Here is a 19203-nt window from a genome sequence, read left to right as displayed (position 1 = left end):
TGAGGCCTTAATTGGCTCAATGAGGATTATAACCCATGTCATCCAAAACACCCCCACCCCTGATACCCATGAGATTATAAGAACACCTCTCTAGGGATGTTGGTGAGAGTCTGCCAGATTCTATTCATTCAGCTGCCTGTGAAGGTATGTGGCAACAAGCACACAGCTTATATTTAATACTGGGATTGACATGCAAATGCGAACAGAAATTTTCCTTGATCAACTTTTCAGGGCACCTACAATGGCACATAATTTTGGACTAACCTTTTGTCCTTTCTGGGGAAATTCTGTTGTGCAAGCGCATTATGTCAATGGTGACCGAGTAGGCTAATAAATAGTGCCTAAGTCAATAAAAAAGCATTATCAAAATGTTTGCATTGCAGTCTGATGTACATGTGGGGGATTTTATTACAGCCTAACACATACAAGCTGGCCACTTATCTAACAAATACGTTCAGCTTCAGTGGGATTCTCCTTTTTGTGTCCCTTTCGTTGGTGATTTCTTGCTAAGTGCTTTGTTGTCAGCGATCATACTGAGTTTGATCTACTGTAGCCTCTTGGACAGTTTACACAATGGGGTGGAGACTCAAGAGGCAATGGAAATAAGGGGATAATTTGGATCAGGTGGCAAACAAAAGCTCAAGAGGACGCAACATTATATAACATGCTGAGTGGCAATGCTTAGGCAAATAGTGGAGCCAGTTTTGTAACCGAATGCCATCGTCAGCAAGCTAAACCTCAGACTGGAATGACCTTATAAGGAGTTAAGAAAGGAAAAAGGAGAAAAGGAGCCTTCATGGAAGAACCAGGGCACACTATGTCAACCCACTACTAACCTTACATCCATCAGACATCAGCTCATGTACTGACTTTCAATGTCACCAAAAATAGTGAGATAACTGAATTATAACAAAGTAATATTTATTTTTATATTTTTGTATAATGCACACAATATTAAGCTGCCTTGTGTTAAAAAAAGTATGTCACATAAAGAAATAAAAGCAAACATACCAGGGCAAAAAAGCATTTTTCACACACATTTCCAGAAACATATAGACAAGTACATACATTAAAATAAGAACCTATAATACAACAAACATATATAGAGGCAGACATATTATTATCATTTTTAACCATGTATAGTTTGCAGAAACGGCAGAGCTCGGGCTCACCTCCTCGTTGGGTGCCATGATTTTGCTCCCACAAGGCTCGGCCGTGTCGCTCCCCAGGGTTTTGTAGTAGTCCCCAGTGCTGGGCTGCTTGTTGAAACTCCTTGACTTCCTGTTTGAATCCACACGGCGCAATTTGTCGTGGCTCTCTCCAAGAGTCAACTGATTAAGAGATTCAAACAAGAGAGAGAAAGGAGAAATATAATTTATGTTGTTTAACCCACCGACTTTCACAGGAGTACATTAACGCTTTTTTTTTAAGTTTGAAGTGCATGTAAAACCAGTCAATGAATGATTGCTATCGATAGACTGATTATTGGAATTGGATGCAAAAATGTATAATCATTTATGTTGTGCTGAATTGCATTGAATTATTTTATTGTGACTTATAATCATTGTCAATGCTTTGGGAGTGAACCTTTCATTCTGCGATGCTATGTACAACATATTTACCATCTTTTATTCCCAGATTAGCCTTCTCTTGTGACCAAAGTGGCTTTATTCACTCACAACACTTCACAACAAGGCTTTAGTTTGGTTCAATAGTCATTGATATTTCATGCTAAATTTGTGGAGCTATAGGACATAATGGTTCACATGCAATGCAACTTTTACACCAGCGTAAGGGAGACCGTTCTTTAAGAGCAAGGTCAGAGGTCACTAACTTGAACCTTTAGTTATGGGCTCTCACTTTCCACTCCGACATCTATCCAACAATTGGAGCTGTAAAGCCAGGATATCAAAGCTGGTGTTAAAAGAAACTGTGTGGGTTAAAGCGTGCATATACATGAGAGTTACCAGGTTACTGGACAGTAGCGATGGATGCGATCACATTGCATTATAACTAACATGCTTTTCCAGTCTTTCTGTGGACAGATTTTACTAATGCAAAAAGCCTCAAATTTGCATTTACTCAACTCAAATCATGTTCAATGAAAACTTTTTAAAATTGAAATGATTGATTTTCAAAAGTGTACACTACAAAATGTGTGTAAAAGACAACACAGCACATTTTTAATGTTTAATGTCAAAAATGAACCTTAAAAGCTTTCAGCTACAAGCGTGCGAGAGTCGTTGACGGACAAAAAATACAATTACTTTGCCTTTCAAATCCAGGGCTAGGCAACAGACTTGCGGTCATTTACATTGTAATGCGTGCATAGGTCATGGCTTCGCACAAAATCCAGACAAGAGCACAGTGTTTAACATAACCAATAATTGACAGCTGACCCCTGACCTCTCCTCCTCTGTGGTGTCATGTTCTGAGTTTTTATAAGCCTATTTAACTTTGTTGACTCATGTCTGCTGTCACAGAAATGGTCCCTGAGCACTCATCAAGTAGGAGAGTAATGTGAGCTGGGGAGTGCTACAGATGGTTTGTCATCCTCCAGGGAGGTGGGTCAACAATAGCAATTGTACAAAGCATTATAGCTGCCCCCTGCTCCCATCAGCCACAGAGAAGCATACACACAGACAACCTTTCTTCCCATTATATAGATCTATCTCTCAGCATAAAGTCATATGTTTTATACACACGCACGCACGCACGCACACACCCACAGATAGATAGATAGATAGATAGATAGATAGATAGATAGATAGATAGATAGATAGATAGATAGATAGATAGATAGATAGATAGATAGATAGATAGATAGATAGATAGATAGATAGATGGTCAGTATGCCTGACTACTGAAGGTTGTTTAACCTGTTTGTTGTTGAAGATGTTTAGCACATTTGCATGTAGCCTTGCAAAAGGCACGGTCGTATTAAAATATTTTGACATCCTTTAAAAGTTAAAAGCAAACTACTCAAATAACCTTTTAAAAAGTAAAGTAAATCCAACTCTAAAATTCAAGCATGACTTTTTATGCAACACACTCATCGTTCATACAGCGGCTTAAACTGCTCCAACCTGAACCTGGAGATAATATGTGAAACAATTTGTAGCATCTTTTTTCTTCATTTTTTTTCCACTACGTGACAGCACTTTTTCCTGTTAACACCTTACCTCAGCGCTGAGAGTCCTCTCTTATAGCTCTCCTCCAGTACAGACAGAGTCTCATCCACAAAAACCCAGCAGAGCAAAGAAGGTAGCTGTCACCAGATCCAGAGCTTCACCTCCTCTCTCCTCAGTGCTATGCCTGTCACTTTACCTGCCCTCTCAATTTACCTACAGGTCTCATCAATAACCTATTGGGCCGGCCACAATGCTGGCAGTGATGTCACCACTAACCCGTAGACCAACCACTCCTCAACTCTGCCCGTTTCCTCTTATGCAAAACACCAACACCCATGTGTTTCCCTGACCGTGGTCAGTCACATGCAAATCTCCCAGGCTTTAGGATTATGAGAATTTTCTAGCTTTCAGGGCCCAGAATTAGCAGCAAAGATCTCATGTAAGTGAGAGTTCAAAGTCCAAATTTTTCCAGAAGGACTGCAGATGCACCCCCCCCCTCCTAAAATATCTTTTAGTAAGCTTTTAAAATAATTTTTTGCACATGAAGTTCCTTTACTAGATTATGAAATGGCACCATTCACTGTTTCAAGGTAATTTGTTTTCTTTCCGACGTATGTTGCGCACAATGATCTTATGTGTGCTTTCATTGTTAAATGTTAATGATGGCCGCCCAGGGCCGGTCACCTGGGTACAAAGAAGGGAGGGACGGGTGGGGGTACTAATTAAAAGCTCCACATGGCTGACGGCACATGCTCCTAGATACAAATACACACAGAACTCACCATGGAGATGATCTATGACGAAAGGACACTTTCACTAACTGTGGACTTGATGACAGCGAACAACAACCATACACACGGCCCCTGTCTGAACAATTGATTTTTTTGTTTAATATATATGCTTGGTTTGAGTGTTTTGTGAAAGTCAAGTAAACTTGTAACTGGAGAGAGACTCATATATTAAATAAATTCACATGTACTGCAGTGTTGCAGACACTAATGTTTATGCCAGTCCTAATGGCTGCTTCTTGTCAACAACATTTTTGAGTGATCTTGGGCCAGATTAATTACTGGCATTAAGATCAAACCCATCAACCATTGTTTGTGCGTCAAGCCAGAGCCCTGCTACGGTAATGAGCATATTCTTTGCCCTTGTTAGCAATGCTAACACAATAACATCATTGTGGGTATAAGACAAGGCACATTGTTACATAAGAGTTATAGCTCACTGATTAGGCACAAGGGAAAATAACAGCTAATGGCTAGTTTATTCCCCCCCCCCCCCCATCCCGCTCCTTCTGTTTCTAGTCTTGGTCACATCATGTCACTTTTGGTGCTTTCCCAAAATTAATGACATCTGAAGTTTAACTAAAAGTGAGCATGTTGAAGCTGATGTTGTGTGAAGTCACATTAAAGAAATCTTCTGCTGGTCTTGCGATATAAATAAGCCAGGCTGTGAAACCCTATCCCTGCTGAGATAAATGCACAAACACTAATTTATATAAATATGGTTGCTTTCATTTTTCTGTCAGATTTTCCTCCATAGAGAGAAAATATTTGCACAACCTCATGGCACTTCCGACAAACAGCTTTTCCTCAGCTGAACCGGGAGCTTACCAGCGTCTCTTTTTTTTGGGATTTGTTGTCCACACGGCGCAAGTTGCTTTTGACTTTAAGGAACTCGGCTGCCAATGGCTCTTGTGGAGGCTGTGGAGCTGGGTAGCTGGGGGGTGGAGGGGGTGTCGGAGGAGACTCTGGGGGAGGCGGTGGGGGAAAGGGGGGCGGTGGTGGCGGAAGCTTGGAGGCTCCATCATCAGGTTCCTCATTCTTCTTGTGCGTATCGGAGCTGATGTCTGGGTTTAGCATATCCATGTATGCCTGCATGTCTGAAATGGCTGTCTCTGGTGCACCTGTGAAAACAACAGCCTGTTACAGGAAGGAAAATGTGTGCATTTGTAAAACATTCCCTCCAGTCTACATCTGATTACACAACTGAGAGATGAATGAGAAACATGAATGTCACACTAATGACGTCTGCACACAAGCCACTAGGGTGCAGCACTAGTATGGCACCTTTGACATCAAGCGACAGCAAGAAAACTGCTCCGTGCTGTTTCCTGCGCTTTGCTGACTGTACAGGGAGTGCAGAATTATTAGGCAAGTTGTATTTTTGAGGAATAATTTTATTATTGAACAACAACCATGTTCTCAATGAACCCAAACACTCATTAATATCAAAGCTGAATGTTTTTGGAAGTAGTTTTTAGTTTTAGCTATTTTAGGGGGATATCTGTGTGTGCAGGTGACTATTACTGTGCATAATTATTAGGCAACTTAACAAAAAACAAATATATACCCATTTCAATTATTTATTTTTACCAGTGAAACCAATATAACATCTCCACATTCACAAATATACATTTCTGACATTCAAAAACAAAACAAAAACAAATCAGCGACCAATATAGCCACCTTTCTTTGCAAGGACACTCAAAAGCCTGCCATCCATGGATTCTGTCAGTGTTTTGATTTGTTCACCATCAACATTGCGTGCAGCAGCAACCACAGCCTCCCAGACACTGTTCAGAGAGGTGTACTGTTTTCCCTCCTTGTAAATCTCACATTTGATGATGGACCACAGGTTCTCAATGGGGTTCAGATCAGGTGAACAAGGAGGCCATGTCATTAGTTTTTCTTCTTTTATACCCTTTCTTGCCAGCCACGCTGTGGAGTACTTGGACGCGTGTGATGGAGCATTGTCCTGCATGAAAATCATGTTTTTCTTGAAGGATGCAGACTTCTTCCTGTACCACTGCTTGAAGAAGGTGTCTTCCAGAAACTGGCAGTAGGACTGGGAGTTGAGCTTGACTCCATCCTCAACCCGAAAAGGCCCCACAAGCTCATCTTTGATGATACCAGCCCAAACCAGTACTCCACCTCCACCTTGCTGGCGTCTGTGTTGGACTGGAGCTCTCTGCCCTTTACCAATCCAGCCACGGGCCCATCCATCTGGCCCATCAAGACTCACTCTCATTTCATCAGTCCATAAAACCTTAGAAAAATCAGTCTTGAGATATTTCTTGGCCCAGTCTTGACGTTTCAGCTTGTGTGTCTTGTTCAGTGGTGGCCGTCTTTCAGCCTTTCTTACCTTGGCCATGTCTCTGAGTATTGCACACCTTGTGCTTTTGGGCACTCCAGTGATGTTGCAGCTCTGAAATAAACCTCTGTTGACTATTTTGAATGAAACGCTTGATTGTTCGATGATCACGCTTCAGAAGCTTTGCAATTTTGAGATTGCTGCATCACTATTTTTGACTTTTCTGAGCCTGTCAAGTCCTTCTTTTGACCCATTTTGCCAAAGGAAAGGACGTTGCCTAATAATTATGCACACCTGATATAGGGTGTTGATGTCATTAGACCACACCCCTTCTCATTACAGAGATGCACATCACCTAATATGCTTAATTGGTAGTAGGCTTTCGAGCCTATACAGCTTGGAGTAAGACAACATGCATGAAGAGGATGATGTGGACAAAATACTCATTTGCCAAAAAATTCTGCACTCCTTGTATTATTGCTGAAATGCCATAATAGTAGAGTCATGATATAGACTGAAGCAAGCCTTTCATGCAACATTCTTATTATGATGTGATTAAAAGTATATGTAGCTGTTGATCTGATCGGCATTTGTCATTCTGAAATGCTTGAAAAAGATACACATTATATCCTTAATGTGTAAAGAGCAGCAGACCTGTGTGTGCAACTGCGCTCAGCTGAGCAGGTGGGCCTCGTGACGTTGTCAAGCTGCTCCTCTTCTCCCCAGTGCTGGACTGACTGGAGTTGGCTGAGTCGTAGTTGGACAGGGAGCTGGATGGTGAACCGATGTCAAAGTGTGCTGCCTGGGCGGAAGGAGGCATGGTGGTGTTTGGGGAGGACAGGCCAGAGTCTGGCTGCTTGTACTCAAGGTCCGTCGAGGGATCCCGGGACAAAACGCGGTGCTCCACACTCTGCGAGGGGACGAGTTTTATGAACATTCAATTTTCACGATTGTTCAATTTATTCTACTTGGTTGTCTGATATATAGATATCATTTCCACATTACTAAAACAAAGCAAAAAGCATTTGTACATCAATTAATTCTTTATTAATCATTAATAAAACACATCTGGTTCATTAATTTTTAGATTTAGAAAGATACAGGGTCATTATGGCAGGCTCATAAATTTGTCTCTTATTAAAATCTACATGTGCATTCATCAGCTGTTAAATCTCACTGCTACTCAGTCCCTGGTGACTTAACGAGGAGAAGAACAGCATTACAGGCACACTAATGAAACACCTCACAGCTAGTGAGAATGGCTCTGGGGATCTTTTTGCTTTTCCCACAATGCAGGACTCAATTGGCTGAATGCGCCCCATGAGAAAGAGCACAAGAAGAGAGAAATATGTCATCGATGCCAAACGAGCTCTGTGAGAAAGAATTATTCCCCTGGCCACTCAGGAACTTCAGAGGGTTAAGGCCATGGAGAGCACTGTGTGTCAGGTAGCTTGACTAATTATCTGAGTCTGAAGTCTGTCATGGGAGGCAGGTTCATAGAAAGCTAAACATTATTGAAATATCTCCATTATTCATTCTATCTATCTATCTATCTATCTATCTATCTATCTATCTATCTATCTATCTATCTATCTATCTATCTATCTATCTATCTATCTATCTATCTATCTATCTATCTATCTATCTATCTATCTATCTATCTATCTATCTATCTATCTATCTATCTGTCTGTCTGTCTGTCTGTCTGTCTGTCTATCTATCTGTGGGTGTGTGCATGCGTGTGTGTGTATAAAACATATGACTTTATGCTGACTTCTATCCATCCATCCATCCATCCATCCATCCATCCATCCATCCAACCATCCATCCAACATTTACATTTTTTTTAGACATGTACTCTTACCATGTTCTCCACAGTGTGCAGATACTTGGCACACTGGGAGTGGCCATTGTATTCGGCCAAGTCTGCTGCAGTGAAGCCATCCTGGTCCCTTATGCCCAGGTCAACTCCATTAACAACAAGGATCTGACAGCACTGAAAAGCAGACAGAGAAAGTTCCAGAGTGGATTGATGTCAGTGTTTGTGAAACAGGCTGCTTAGACTCATCTTCAATTAGCAACGATAAAAACTGTTTACACTCCACTCAGTTCAGTGTGACAGACTCTCAACATGTAAAATGTTTGACATATTGAGTGGATAAATGCAAGGCTTAGAGTACATGTTAACACAAATTGTGTTTTGTTTCACACTGCATCAGACCAGAAAAACACCATATTATATCACCACACTCCCTCACTGATCAACTAATTAATGTAAATGTCCTAGCTAAAAGCAAAATACTTAATGTAGCAGTATCATGCTTTTCTTTGATCTTCTCTTAGTTATCATTCATTTTTCTCTCTCTCATGAAAAAGTTTCTGTTTCAAAGTCTACAGAAACTTGGAAATAGTTTAAAGCATGAATTTAACAAGCTTTCTACCAAGCACCAGTGGAAGCTGGAATAAGCTTGTTGTTCTCAGACTGAGCAACCTTTGTTCTGCCCTATTGACTTGTGTTTCAGTGAGCTTCTTAAAAGTCCACACTGATCAACTCTTTTGTAAAAAAAGAAAAAAAACATAATCATGAAAAACATAGTTTTCTCTATATACTTCAACAATTCTTGAAAGAGCGCTTCTTTACACATATTCTGCTACTGTGCTGATCCAATAAGACCTAACACACACCTCAAGTTCACCATTCTCTGCAGCATCATGGAGGGGGGTCCCTCCCCAGTTGTCAGTGACGATCTCCCCACCATGCAGCAGAAGCCAGCTGAGGACCTTTGCGTGACCACGACTGGCTGCAAAATGCATCGTCGTGGCTCCGTCACCATCTCTGTCTGTCAGGCTGATCTCGGTGAAACTCATCTGCAGGAAACGAGATGGAGGTTAATGCTTAGCAGTCATCAGAAAGATTTCAGCTGCTTTTGGTCCAATTTTTGTGACTCCAGTAGTAAACGGTGGCTTTGGCACATTTTTCAAGTAAATGATGTAGGAAAATTTTGGTTAAAAGTTCAATTATGATGTGACTTCTGGTGATATCACAAGCTATTTTAGATATCACAAGCATATTATACTAATACTACTAATATTAAGTAATTTGCTTAATCATAAATATCAGTATTGTACCTTCACTTGTTCCATTTAAAAAAAAAACCCACAATTGGCGGAGAAAAACTATTCCATTATTAAGACATGATCTACAGTGTTCTGATAGTCCAACGCACCAGCCAGACAATGACAGTGTTATGGCCCATCTGGGAAGCAGCATGCAGAGGTGTCATCCCATCATTGGCTCGAATGCTCGGATCCGCTCCACAGTCTTTGACCAGGTATTGGACAACCTCCAGATGGCCTTCCTGGCAGGCCAGGTAGAGTGGTGTGGCACCATTTTTTGTTTGGGAGTTGACAAGGCTGTAGGAAAGTGAATCAGTAAGGAAAATGAAAGACTTCTGCATAATAAGAAAAATAAAAACCAAATTGGTGATAATACAGACCTGTAAAACCCTGTTTCAATGTTATGCTTTAATGTATCATGAAAGAAAAATAATCTGGTTCATACCAGGTTCTAAATTGGTTTAAAACAACCGCTGCAGAGCAACAACATGTGATATTTGACGTTATTTGTGTAACAAAAAAAGTCCAAACTTCAGAAGCAGTGTGAGAAAAGCCAAGTACACCACATGATTCAGTAGCTTTTAGCAAAAGTGACATGAAGTGATGGTTTTCTGACATTGTTGTGAAGGAACTTTGCCCCACTCTTATTTACAGTATTGCTTTAGTTCATTGAGATTTGTGGGTATTTGATTGTACACAGCTCTCTTAAGGTCCCACCACCATATTTCAGTCAGGTGTTAATGACTGACCAATACATTCTGTTGTAGATTTGCTGATTTTTCATTTTAAATTGTATTTCAATTGTCACAAAGGCAAAAAACGAAACAAAAAAAAATCTCTTTGTGGCAATTCTGACAAAAGATGGCAGTCTTTATACTGAAGAGAAGAAACCTGGCTGTGTCTGCTCCTTACAAGATGATGGGTGTGCACGTTATTTGCCAGCCAAAACATCAGTTTCGTCATGTGTGCACAGAGCACTCTATGAAAATAACCTGAAACAACACAAGCCTTATCTTTTTAAATCTTCATATGTAAGCAATGGTATTAATCTAAAAAACTGAAAGTGTAAGCTGTAGTTAACAATTAGCTGGGACAGGAAAAGATACACTTGTCAGCATCAACATGCAGCTATTTTGAGAACAGACAGCAGTGATGCACAGCCAGATCCTGCTCACCTTTATTACCCTTGGCTCCGCCTTCAATGCAAAACCTCATCTGATGCTTGTATCCCTTCTTGTCCCAGATCTTTATAGTCACAATGGGAGGTCAGAGAGTGAACAAACATATCTCCACTAAATCCTATAAGGTAGTGCTTTATTTGGACTCTGACAAATGAGCAAGGAGTCTCTTAAGAGGATTATCACTCCACTGGCTTTACCTGGCTTGCTTTGTGCTCGTCCAACAGTGCAAGTAGAAAAGACAAACTGAGTAGCCAGAGAGCAACAGAAGTTGAGTAAACTGAGAGGCAGAGCTTAAGTGGATGGTTGGTTCCTGCAGAGTCAAACACAAACCTGTCGTGTTTTCCCTTAAAAGGATTTGCCTCACTTAACGCCACATGTGAATGACAATCAGTCAGGTCCTATTCTGAGACAGGAAGAGTATATGCTAAGGAATAACTTAACCTTTGAAGATCAAAAAAAGGAGGGCCTATTGGGTGACTGAGAAAAAAGCTCCAAGCAGAAGTACATACTAAATATTTCAAAATAAGAAGGGGAAGTAATCTGCATTCCTGTCATCAGGAAATGGGCAGTCAAGTTATTTATTCATGAGTGTAACAAAAGTGGGAACAATTTTATCTGCACACAGCCATCTGTGTAGAAGAAAAGTTCTATTTATCATTAATCATAGCTGAAAATCTTGATGGTTACCAGGCTAACAAAGCACAGTCTCCCTTTGTCACAACTCTTCAAAGTGAATAGGCTTGAATTCTCTCTACCAAAGAAGTGGAGAACTGGTGTAGATTTCAAAGAGCTAAGAAAGTGCTTAGCCTTGTGTGACAACACAGCTAGCAAGTGGCACAAGGGACGCTACCTCGTCAGCCACTCATGTACACGGTAACAAAGACCAAGGTTGTCTTCATTACTAGTAAAGTAATTGATGTCACACTAATGGCCTTCTTGCTTGATAAAAGCTTGTTACCTGCTCAGTGGTTTTTCCCATCTGAATAATGAAAAATATCATATGATTTATTTAGCTTCCCAACCTGTGAGTTCTTTGTATAAAATTGTATGTTTTTACATATTTCACAATGGAAATCGGATGGCACAATACTTAGCTCTAATCTGCACCTTTTCTATATACAGTAATTGACAGCACAGCCACAAAGGTATAACTGAAACAGCGATATAAACCAGCGGGAACATACAGGGATGTCTGATGTGGTTCTACATATAAGCAACACTTCTGGCTTACATCTCTAACTGATACTGTGCATGATGAAAACTGAATAAAATATACTTTGTTTGGCTTCGTAACCAAACATTATTCATGTTGAAATCTGTGAAAGTATTTATTGATTCACTTTAAGAAACACACTGCACAGATGTTATCCTGATGGCAGGTGTGCTACCTACTTGATAAAGAAAGAAGTCTGACAAAGAAAGCTGTGGCTCAGTTGCCCACTAATCTGAAGGTTTGATCTCCAACTGCAGTCTGTGAGATGACGTGACACTGGGTACCTGATTTGTTTTTATCATCTGTGAATGAGAAAGTGAGTGTGGGCTGTAATTTAAGCACTTTGAGCGGTCACTAAGACTAGAAAAGCACTACAAAAATGCAGCCTGTTTACATTACTGCCCCTCAGTTTAAACCTGTTTTTATTAAAGAGAGCAGAAAGTGGGTCTACTCAACATGTACCAAGACGTTATTAAGAAGATTTAAAAAAAAAAAGTGCAGCTAAGCCACAGGCTGACTAAAAAACTCCACTGGCCTGTTTACCCTTTACTTTCCGTGTATCTGATCACGAATTCAAACAACATTATATATAAACAAGTCAGAGACAGAATAAACACCAGTTTTGAGCTGCTACACCTGTTGGACTATAACAAATATGTTTTTCAGAGAAAAATGAGAGAGCGTACACATCTTTAGAAAACACACTTAATGTTCAATAATCTTATTAAGTACTATGGTCTAAATAAATGTTTAAACTAGCTATAATGTTCTGTCTTTTCTTATGTTTTTCAGCAGGGAGGTTTTCCCGTGCTCTTGATGCTCAGATCAGAGACATGAGCGACACCCGACCCAACACAAGGTTACTTCTTGGAGGGAGAGGACATGCTTTGTTAATAGAAATGGGTTTACATTCTGGATTTCGCTAACCATTTCAGTCATAACCACTCCTGTTTCAGCAACTGCTACGCAACAAATCTGTGAAAAGCAAGAAATGAACAAGCTGATTTGATGAAAGTAATCAAATATTTGATGCTTGTTCCTTCTGCATGTTTCCAGAGGAGGTTAAGGCGGCCACTTTTCTGGATTATCTTAATGCAGAAGTGCAACCTTTTCGACTGCATGAAGAAACTGTGGCACGACCAAAGATCTTAAGCTGCACTAATAGATTGCATAACCTGTCTGTAGCCTCTCACGCTCACTCCCTCCTTCACCATCTTACATTCATTCACTCTTTTGTGTACTGAGGCTATCAGCAGAGACACAGCCCAGGAGGGTTTTCGTTTTGGTTTACTGGGACGTGGGTGGGGGTGAACTACCAATTTAGAGGTGTATTTGAAACCCAACAGACACCCTGGAAGTAAAGACACTAATGCGTCCCGGTCTGATTGCGCACCCAAACAATGATGTTTGTTACCATTCAAAGGGGTGTGTTCTTGCTTTCATGAGTTCATGCGTATCAAGCTGATTTTTTTTTAAAGATTTAAGCTAAATGTTTTATTTATACGGATGAATAACCAAAAACACACTATTTATCAAACCATATCCACATCGGTCGGTTGCTGATAATTTGTCTTTTGGGGGATACTACAGACAACTGATGAACAGTATTTTGTAGTTTGCAACTGGCGTTAGGCCCTGAAACTACCAAATGACCTCCATAAATAATGATGACGATTTTAAAAAAGAAATTCCAAATTTGGATTCATAAGACGTGTTGTCACTAATTTGCAGTCTAGTTCTTGTGTAATATGCCATACCTCAGCCTTTTCTCCCTGTTTGCCTTCCTTAAGAACAGCTTATTGGCAGCCACAGAGACCATTTCTGATGAGGGTTTAGTGGACAGTAGATGGATTAACTGAAGGTCCCTGTGTCAGTTCCTTAAACTACTTCCTGTTCATCAGGGATATGATTTTTAGTTTCTGTTCATCAGTTGTATGTAGTTTTTAAGGCCTGGCACTTCTTCTTATGTCTTTCACTTGTCTGGTTTCCTCAAATTTTTTCAGGACTTGTTGCATTTTCAGTTAAAAGCTCTTTGAGAATTGCCTTTCTGGTGCAGAAATACTAATTTATCCCTGTCAAACTGTGTTACGTTTGTTATTTTTCATAGATTCAACTAGAAATAGGAACAAATAATGTGACAGGAAACTACTAACAAAGTGCTTAAAGATACAATTAAAAACTGCTCCTTTGCTAAGTTGTTTGTTATGTGTAGACACAAAAATGGTTCATCTCTTGAGTTATGTACAGCTTTGATACTTGAATGATTCATTTTTCAGTGTTAAGTGTCTTACAAAACAAAAAAGCAGCCAATCTCCAAAGTAAAAGTAAAGGTTGCTCAGAAAGCCTCAAAGACTATTGCTTGCAACTCCTTGGAGGCAAAGTACCAAGAAATGAGGTGTAGCTCAAGACTACTAAGTATAGGGAGAAATACTCTATGAGGTCTTGTATAAACATATTCACTCTTTTGATGATGTATAAGGAGTTCTTTCCTAAACCTTAAACCCATTGGTTTATACTGATGAACAATGCTGTGAGAGTAAAAAGTCCTGGGGATTTTTTGCCTCTTAAAACTCATTAATACAAATTTGCAGCTTGTAATAAACCCCGAAACGACCATTTTATCTCTCGGCTGCAAAATTGCAATCTAAACAATGCCCGAGGCTACTGCTTAGAGAGCAGCTTGTCTTTTCAGATGGATTTGTTTTCCTCATTATCTTATCACCAGTTGGAGCTACTGTGTGTCACCATGGTGATGGTGGTAAACAGCAACAGTGGGAGGGGTGGTGGAGAAGAGTGAATGAAGCCCAGCTATCGGGGAGCTAACATGTCCATGAGACTCATTAAAATTTCAGATGGTATGCGTCCATCTGGGGTGCAAACACACAATATTGAAGGGTCAATGCACAAGGCTCATGCTTGTCATTTTAAGTCAGTCTAGTTCTAGAAAAGAGTTTGGGTTAAAGACTGAGCCATTATTTCATTTCTGTTTCTTTATGGTAGCAGTATGTAATTCTTACTGATAGTTGTTCAGATACAAGCACAAAGAATATCCTTTCACTGAGCAGTTAATGTTTTCTGTTTTATAACTTTTATAGTATGTCAAGTAATAATAGAGCTAGTGATGGCTACAGCAATAAACAAACCAAACAACAGCCACGTGATTGAGCACCTAATCCATGCATGTGGCTCTGGGACATGTTAACTAACAGCCGTACGTGTTAGCTAAATGCATCTGACATGAGTGCTAAGGCAAACTTTGATTGTAAAATGACGACTGGTTTCTTTAAAAGAAGAAGAGGTAGAAAGTAGAAGAGGTAGAAACTATATATCTATATCTATATATATATATCTATAAAAAAAAAACACCCAGCACGCCCCTGCGGGCGGTTTATCCTTCAAGCTCGGGTCCTCTACCAGAGGCCTGGGAGCTTGAGGGTCCTGCGCAGTATCTTAGCTGTTCCCAGGACTGCGCTCTTCTGGACAGAGATCTCCGATGTTGTTCCCGGGATCTGCTGGAGCCACTCGCCTAGCTTGGGAGTCACCGCACCTAGTGCTCCGATTACCACCGTTACCTTCACCCTCCACATCCTCTCGAGCTCTTCTCTGAGCCCTTGGTATTTCTCCAGCTTCTCGTGTTCCTTCTTCCTGATATTGCTGTCATTCGGAACCTTCCAGGTTATACTCGGCACAGATGTTCCTGTACACTATGCCGGCCACTTGGTTATGGCGTTCCATGTATGCCTTGCCTGGTAGCATGTTGCACCCTGCTGTTATGTGCTGGATTGTCTCTGGGGCATCTTTACACAGCCTGCACCTGGGGTCTTGCCTGGTGTGATAGACCCCAGCCTCTATGGATCTTGTGCTCAGAGCTTGTTCTTGTGCTGCCATGATTAGTGCCTCTGTGCTGTCTTTCAGTCCAGCTTTGTCCAGCCACTGGTAGGATTTCTGGATATCAGCCACCTCCTCTATCTGCCGGTGGTACATACCGTGCAGGGCCCTGTCCTTCCATGATGGTTCCTCGTCTCCCTCCTCTTTCTTGGGTTTCTGCTGCCTGAGGTATTCACTGAGCACTCGGTCAGTTGGGGCCATCTTCCCAATGTATTCTTGGATGTTCGTTGTCTCATCCTGGACTGTGGTGCTGACACTCACCAGTCCCCGGCCCCCTTCCTTCCGCTTAGCGTACAGCCTCAGGGTGCTGGACTTGGGGTGAAACCCTCCATGCATGGTAAGGAGCTTTCTTGTCTTTATGTCAGTGGCTTCTATCTCCTCCTTTGGCCAGCCTATTACCCCAGCAGGGTACCTGATCACGGGCAGGGCGTACGTGTTGATGGCCCGGATCTTGTTCTTACCATTCAGCTGACTCCTCAGGACTTGCCTGACCCTCTGCAGGTACTTGGTGGTTGCAGCTTTTCTAGCGGCCTCTTCATGGTTCCCATTCGCCTGCGGGATCCCCAGGTACTTGTAACTGTCCTCTATGTCTGCAATGTTGCCTTCTGGTAGTTCAATCCCCTCAGTTCTGACTACCTTCCCTCTCTTTGTTACCATCCGACTACACTTCTCCAGTCCGAACGACATTCCAATGTCATTGCTGTATAGCCTGGTAGTGTGGATCAGTGAATTGATGTCTCGTTCACTCTTGGCATACAGCCTGATGTCATCCATGCACAGGAGGTGGCTGACAACTGCTCCGTTCCGTAGTCAGTATCCGTAGCCAGTCTTGTTAATGATCTCACTGAGGGGGTTCAGGCCTATGCAGAACAGCAGTGGGGACAGAGCATCTCCTTGGTAGATCCCGCACTTGATGGTGACTTGTGCTATGGGCTTGGAGTTGGCCTCTAGTGTTGTACGCCACATCCCCATTGAGTTCCTGATGAAGGCTCTTAGGGTCCCATTGATCTTGTACAATTCTAGGCATTCCAGTATCCAGCTGTGGGGCATTGAGTCATAGGCCTTCTTGTAATCAATCCAGGCAGTGCACAGGTTGGTCAGTCTGGTCTTGCAGTCTCGGCTGACTGTTCTGTCCACCAGTAGCTGGTGTTTTGCGCCTCTGGTATTCTTGCCAATTCCTTTCTGTGTCCCGCTCATGATGTTAATGTTAATGCAGCACTACGGGCAATACCTATATATATATATAGGTGAGGGAGTCATTGGTTGAGTTCTTTGGTTGAGATATATATATATCTCAACATGTATAAAAGATTTTATCTGGTTTTGCTGCTGCAAAGAACTCAACCAATGACTCCCTCATCATGGCACTAATACAGTGGTTATGAGTATGAACAAATATTATCTCTGGCACAGATGGGTCTGACACTGCATTGATTAGCGTAACATTCATTAGGAGGCAATCACCCATGCACATATGCACACATATCTTACAATTACTGGTCAATTAACTGTTCTATAGGCTGGTGTTGCATTTAAAACCTGTAATGGTGCTGTCCATGTCTTACCTCAGTAGGACTTGTCTTGTTAAATAAAACAACATTTAAAATATTAATATAAGTTAATGCTAGTTACATATTCACAAATTTGCTGTTTTTCTTAGACTTCAGGTATTAGGAAATCCAATATTTAGGACTTTTGCACTGGTGTTGTTAATTGATTAATCAAGTAAATAACCTGATGATTAATTCATTATCAAAACACGTTTTTTCTTACAGTTTACCAATTTTTTTTTAAATATGTACAATATACAATATATACTTAAAATGCAGCTATACAGACCAATATCAGCATTATTACTTAATCAGCATTAATGATGCAGTAGTGTGCAGTATTTTGGGAAAGTTAAACCACCAAGAGTTTTTTTCCTTTGTTTTCAAAACAATATATGAGCATTTACATTGTAATAGGTAGCATTTAGTATCAGGTATCAAATTAAATCTTTAAGTTCAACTTACTTCACCCTAGTGCCAAGTTGTACTCTACAGACTACGAGTGAAAGTTGGTGTTTTCGGCTATTTCTGTAGCAGACTTAAACATTTTAAACCTCGGAAAAGAAATAAGAGTTGATGCGCTAACCTTAGTAAATCACAGTACTTCATTTGTCAGCGTCAGACTTTCTAAGTGGTCTTACTGAGTCTGAAACCTGAATCTGTGGAATTGATCTACTGTTACATATTTCAGAAACAACAGCCCTATGCATTAATTTTCTGTTTTATATTCTTAAACATTTGATTGGATATGCAGTTAAGAAAGTGGACTGCAATTTGTATACATATCGCAGTTCATATGCCCCTCCCCAATTGAAATACAATATTATAGAATTTTTGTTGAGCATTTTAAAATGTAGGTGGTGGCACCCGACTTGCTTTTAGAGATTATGTTCTAAATAAAGAGCATCTGTAGTTCCTGCTCAAAACATCAACTGAAATCCTACAAGTTACCAAAATATATGACTATCAATCAACAGCAGGATAAAGACAAAATTGTGGAGACAATATCATGTTGGTCTTACTTTGGGCTGTGCCCCAATAACAGTCGGAGAGAGGGCAAGTCTCCCTTGGCAGCAGCATAGTGAACAGGCAGGGCACCTGTATTGGTGGGGGTCCCAGGGTCTACCTCACCATTCTTCAGCAGCCAATCGGTGATCTCATGGTGACTGAAGCGGGATGCGAGATGAAGAACAGTGGCACCAGAACTGTCCCTGGCCTGTAAAGCAAACAAATAAGGAACATGTTGAACTAGGGAGTCCTGTAATCCCTCCTTTTAAAATAACTGTGACCAACTGTCAGCCTGACTTTGCATTATAAAATGATGATTTGATAACTAATTTAATTTGAACTGGTTACTTGTTTTTCCAGAAAACAATAACCTCCAGAAAATAATTGATACCCATACTTTTTTCTAGCCACTTTTACTGGCTACAAAGTATATTGTACTGTTAATAATAATAATGGATTGCATTTATATAGCACTTTTCGAGACCTTCAAAGCACTTTACAATGCCACTATTCATTCACACACTGGTGGAGGCAAGCTACAATTGTTGCCATAGCTGCCCTGGGGCAGACTGACAGAAGCGAGGCTGCCATATGGCGCCATCGGCCCCTCTAGCCATCACCAGTAGGCGGTTGGTGAAGTGTCTTGCCCAAGGACACAACGACCAAGACTGTCAGAGCCGGGGCTCGAACCGGCAACCTTCCGATCACAAGACAAACTGCCAGCTCTTGAGCCACGATCACCCTGTTCACTGTTACGGGAAGGGGAATCAATTTTTATTTTCTGAAATAAGTAAAAAAACCTTCATAACTTACCACAGTAGCAAGAATATAAAGCACAGAATTTATCTCAGTGCTATAAAACAATTAGCTTTAACAAGAGGCAGACTAATAGCTAACACAGAAAACCTAAAAGACCAAACTTGTGTGGTCCTTGAACAGACATGTCATCTGTTAACATCTTACTAACACAGATGCTTAGGTCTGAGGTAGTGCACTGCTACAGACTAATGGTGTTAGCA

At 40.9% G+C, this 19203-nt stretch overlaps 1 protein-coding gene across 3 annotated transcripts in view; it reads right to left on the bottom strand.

Moving 5' to 3' along the window:
* Positions 1–19203, bottom strand: part of espn (espin) — a 38288-nt gene that overhangs the window by 16222 nt on the left and 2863 nt on the right. For all 3 annotated transcript variants that reach the window (XM_086276423.1, XM_086276421.1, XM_086276422.1), the window contains 7 exons: positions 18199–18392; positions 9455–9641; positions 8913–9095; positions 8092–8223; positions 6882–7137; positions 4748–5040; positions 1173–1331 (listed from right to left, as the gene is read on the bottom strand). In XM_086276423.1, the coding sequence (XP_086132549.1) occupies positions 1173–1331; positions 4748–5040; positions 6882–7137; positions 8092–8223; positions 8913–9095; positions 9455–9641; positions 18199–18392 (1404 nt within the window). The remainder of the gene's footprint in view (positions 1–1172; positions 1332–4747; positions 5041–6881; positions 7138–8091; positions 8224–8912; positions 9096–9454; positions 9642–18198; positions 18393–19203) is intronic.

The sequence above is a fragment of the Aulonocara sp. 'chitande type north' Nkhata Bay genome, linkage group LG20, assembly GCF_057382095.1.
Source record: "Aulonocara sp. 'chitande type north' Nkhata Bay isolate Kocher_YH1m ecotype deep benthic linkage group LG20, A_spYH_male_GT1.1, whole genome shotgun sequence".
In the NCBI taxonomy this organism is placed as follows: Eukaryota; Metazoa; Chordata; class Actinopteri; order Cichliformes; family Cichlidae; genus Aulonocara; species Aulonocara sp. 'chitande type north' Nkhata Bay.
Note: the sequence above shows the minus strand (reverse complement) of the source record. Positions and strands in the feature narration are given on the sequence as shown.